The 4,899-nt window shown below is 42.0% G+C and overlaps 1 protein-coding gene across 1 annotated transcript in view; it reads right to left on the reverse strand.

Annotated features, from left to right (window-relative positions):
* The window catches only part of CNTLN (centlein), a 383,712-nt gene that overhangs the window by 123,888 nt on the left and 254,925 nt on the right, over positions 1-4,899 (reverse strand). The window contains 1 exon segment of the mRNA XM_025201267.1: positions 4,817-4,899. This exon segment is cut by the window's right edge and continues 92 nt beyond it. Coding sequence (XP_025057052.1) covers positions 4,817-4,899 — 83 coding nt within the window.

Below are 4,899 nucleotides of genomic sequence, written 5' to 3' on the forward strand. Positions count from 1 at the left end.
GGCCAGTGTAAACCTTTGGTCCCTGATTTGATTCGGCAAAGATTCTGCCCAATTCAGTGGCCGAATCTCCAAATCCAAATCGAATCAGAGGACCCTTTAATTTCTCCGAATCAAATCAGAACCCTCCGAATCAGTTCAGAGAAATTTGGAAAGATTCGGACATAGACACAGCTTTAAATGTTTTTTCTACATACCTCTAGGTAGCAGGCAGCTTGTGAATGCTGAGATGCTGAGGTGCATGGAACATTCCACGGGAGTGTGGGAGGCTCCCCAGCACGCTTGGCAGCAGACCCAGAAGTGGACCAGAAGCACTTACAGTCCACTTCCGGATCCATCGGGGAGTGTGCAGGGGGCTCCTGGTGCCTCCTGGGTCAGGAGGGGGCACCCAGGGTCCCCCTGTGGCTGATCACTGAGCTGGGGGGGGGGACAGCGTGCTCCCCAGCAGACCTGGAAGTGGACCATAAGTACTTCTGGTCCACTTTGGGGTTTACCGCTGAGCACATGGAGGGTCCCCCTGCACTCATATAGAACGCTCTATCCACCCCAGCACTGCAGCGTTCACAAGCCACACTGGTACCTTGAGGTATGTAGAAAAAACATTTAAAGCTGTGTCTACATCCAAATTGCTGACTCTCTGAATCAGCATCGAATCTTCAGATTCGGATTCGGCCAAATTGAATCAGGAACAGTGATCCGAATCAATTAATCGAATCACTGTCCCTGATTCAGGCCGACTCCGCATCCAAATGAAATAGGGCCCACTTTGCACACCCCTACTGTATACTTGTTTCCTAGCATCAATTCCAGTTTTGGAAGAATGCTAGTTAATATACTGATATAGATGGAATCCTAAGGTAACTGTACAGATGAGTTTAGGGGATGCATAACAGGTCTCATGGCTCTGTTACCCTGGCATCTGGTGCCTCATGGGGCCCAACCTGCCTGTTGGCTCTTCCCAACCCCACCTCACCTCTAGTCTCTCACCTGCCATATCTTTGGTATTATTGTTTAGTTTATTGAAGAGGTGGTCCCTGGGGCCAGAAGTAGCTCCTTTGATTCCTTTGCCCACTGACTGTTCTTGCTGCTAGGTCCAGCTAGGTCTAGCTTCCAGACCAGCACAAGAAAGCTGTTTAGGCTTGTACCCAGGCCTTAACAAGAAGGGGATGACAACAAACAAACAGAAAAACCATCATGGACAAAGGATGAACAGCCCACCTGGTATTAAGATAAGTGTGTGGATGAAGGAACAAGGGAATAAAGAGGGAGACAGGAAACCAGATACAAGGGGTGTGTCTACAAATGCAATTAATGTGACTGAATATACTCTGGCTCAGTTTAAGTAAATTATTCTACTGCGACCTAATTGCTGTCCACGTGTAGACATTGACGCTTTGCTGCACAGCCAATTAGTCTGCTGCAGAGTAAAGTATCTTGTGTAGACACACCCAAGAAGATGGAGTCTGGAAAGAAGAGATCAGGGCTAGAAGAGAGCTTTGTAGAAAGGAAGACAGAATATACCAGAAGTACTGCAAGGTTAGTGCTTTAATTTAGGACTGAAAGGGAAGAGAAAATGAACAAATTAAGGCACAGAAGTTACAGAAAACAGATAAATGAATAATTATTAGGTGAATGTTGGGACAAAAAGAAGCTGAGAGTCCCTGTTTCCCAGCAAGAAGGCTGAAGAGGAAATGAGACAACAGCTAGGAGAGACCTTTCATAAAGTTTTATTTTAGTTCTTTCTCAACAGAATTTTTCAAAAAATATCCTGTTTATGGGATATTTCTTATTTCGTCTTTTTTCATTGCAGGTCAGAATAAAAATGTTCTCAAAATGCAACATTTTCTGAACTGAAATGCCAGTTTCTACAAAGTAATAGAATACAGTGGTAGTGGGGGAAGAAGGAAAAGAAAAGATGGCAAAAACCATAATATATCTTGGTATATAAACCCAAAGGTACCGTACTCTCTTGAGACAGCAATTTATGACTTCATTCCAAAGATGCAAAAGGCCAAATCTATAAGTTATTTGGAGGCTAAAAATACAGGGAGGTACCCAGTGGGATACTTTGTTCCTGCCCAAGAGCCTAATTCCCTATGAAATCAATAGGAGTTCGGCACCTAGGCACTTCTGAAGATCCCAACAGGCACCCATCTGCATCTTTAAGACTCTAAATGCCTTTAAGCCCTTGGGCCAAAGGGTTACATTGAATATTTTACAATGTTATTTCTAAATTTTGCCCACAACTCCCTCTCCACGTACACAGTACAAGAAAAGATTATTTTATTCAAGTTCTTTTTCATATATGTAATCCACTTTAAATACAGTTCTTGACAGGTTTGATTCATTTGTTCAACATATGCTTCTTGGTTGCTTCATATTATATCCAGAAGGACAGAACAGAATCCAGTTGCAGTGCAAAATGCAACTAAATGAAAAAGCATAATTCAATTACTGAATTCAGTCTACTGGCCATAAATTCAAAAATCCAAACTTTTAAGTCTTGGATCTCAAAACTGCAAAACAAACATCTCCTCTTATTTTAAACTATACTACTCAGACCTTCTGTCAACCAACAATTTAGATACTCTACCGTGTATGCCATTTATGTTCAATTATGTTTAAATGCCCTAATTCAGTGGCCCGCAACCTTTTTACCCCACAGCCCAGGATTTGTGGTGCCAAGTCCCTCTGCAGGTTGGATCCAACCAGTAGGCCCAATCCAGCTGCAGGGGGGTTTGCACAGCCCAACACTGATCCATCTATCCAGGGTGGGCTGCAGTGGCCCTAATACAGATGCTTGAAGGGGAACAGCATGGTTCCAATCCTGATCCAGATGTGTGGGTTAGGACAGAGTAGCTCCAATCTGGACACACAAGGGAGACAGATGAGCCCTCATCCAGATGCACCTGTGGGGAGCGGGGCAGAGAGACCTTGGTCTGGATGCGTGTGGGGGAAGGAGACAGCAGCCCGGCCCCAATTCCAATGCACAGTGTGGGGAGGGGATGAGGGAATGGAGAATTTCAGCTTTGATCCAGACATGTGGGTAGGAGTGGGAAGATCAGCCCAACCCAATCTGGATGTGCCAGGGGAAGGTCCAGCCCTGATCCTGCTGCACAGGCACTGGCCCAGGCAAGGCTGTATCTGGCCATCTGGAGCTTTCACTGCTCTCCTCTGCCAAGATTTCTAACCCGTGGGGATTCCCATGAGCCAGATATCACAGCTCTTCAGGCTGGATTTGGCCCATGGGCTAGAGGTTGAGCACCCCTGCCCTAATTAACACCAGACTCTCCTCTAGTAACGATCTTTCTTCTGATCACATGTGAAGTAAGAAATCTGCTCATGAGGCAGTTCCTGAAGGGAGAAATAGGTTTCTTGGTTGCCCTCATAATATTCTTTAACCCAAGTTTGGTCCTGAAAAAAGGTGTTAGCAGAATATGTGCTTCCTATGATGGTTTGCAGGATGATGGCAAATTCATTTCTGTCTCCCAACAAGGACTAATCACCAACCACGGTCTCACAAAATGAAGATGCTTGAGAACTAAAATCTTCTTTCCAATGCATGGTAAGTTAAGCCACTTTCAGGAACTCTTCCTGGAACCAAAGATAATTTACATCCAACATATAAACCCACAGAAAAACAACAGGGAAACTGCTAATCAGGGGCAGACGCAGAAGGAGTGCAATGGAACATTTGCACCCCTCCCTCTTTGCTTCCTGCTCCACTCAAACTTTAAAAACAACTGCCTGGAAGGGGCAGTGGCATTTCTATTCAGGTAAGGCAGATGGAGTCAATTGACTTCATGACACATTATCATCTACCTGATTCCTGCTAATCTCTATCCACTCCACAGATATTAACTACCCTCTCTTCTTTTTAATGGTCTTGATGTTTCACTATTCAAAATGTCTATTCTTTTGCAATTTTGCTGCCTGTTAGCTAATCCTGATAATGCCTCTCTTCTGTTTCATAGCTCTGAAGGATGTTTTTAGCTCTAGCGAAAAATCTTAACTCAGGTGTAGTAATATTAACTCAGTGAGGAAATGACTGACAGTGAAGTATCGGAAGCACTCAAGGTGCTCAAGACTAGATTTTTCCTTACAAATCTGAGTAAGGGATGTACATTTAACTATAAGAGACTAATGACATTATCTTTTGACTATTTTGAACTAGTTTGTTTGGGTTTTTTTTATTTAGTATATAATCTATACTAATTATAGATCTATACTAATTATTGATTTTTGCTTTGATTTTAAGCCAAATAATATAGCACTAAGCCCCTAGAATATTAGTAAACCTTCTAGTTTATCTTTAAATGGAGAAAAAAGTGTGTCATATTATAAAAGATAATGCACCAAATTACCTATACACCCCTCTTCAAAATCCCAGATCTGCCCAGGCTTCTAATATATTCTTAATTTAGAGATTATAAATGAGAAGTTATAATGATTGCTAAGGTAAACCATAAAAGGAACAATATCAAGACAAAAAGAAAATTGCTAGTATGGATATGGATATCATGCAGGCACTCCTGATCCTAAAAAAGTATTCAATTAGAAAAACACTTGGGCAAGGAACAGAATTTACTGGCATCTCAGCTCAGCTTTCACAGCTCACAACCAACAATGAACATTCTCCAAGATCCCATTGCTAGCACGTTTAGAAAGATGAACTCCATAACAGAATTAGTAAGACTGCCACTGGACTGACTAGTCCAAAGAGGAGCAACTTAAATAATAACCCTGTAAATTATAAGAAATATTTACTAAAAATGATTTGTAAATTGCATAATTGTAATATACACAAGTAATAAATTACCTTTTCCTGATATAGCTGGTTCTTGTCTTGCAAATGTACATTGTTTTGGGACATCTGATGATCTTTTATTTAATTTTTTTCCT

The sequence above is a fragment of the Alligator sinensis genome, unplaced genomic scaffold (assembly GCF_000455745.1).
Source record: "Alligator sinensis unplaced genomic scaffold, ASM45574v1 scaffold917_1, whole genome shotgun sequence".
NCBI classification, from domain to species: Eukaryota; Metazoa; Chordata; order Crocodylia; family Alligatoridae; genus Alligator; species Alligator sinensis.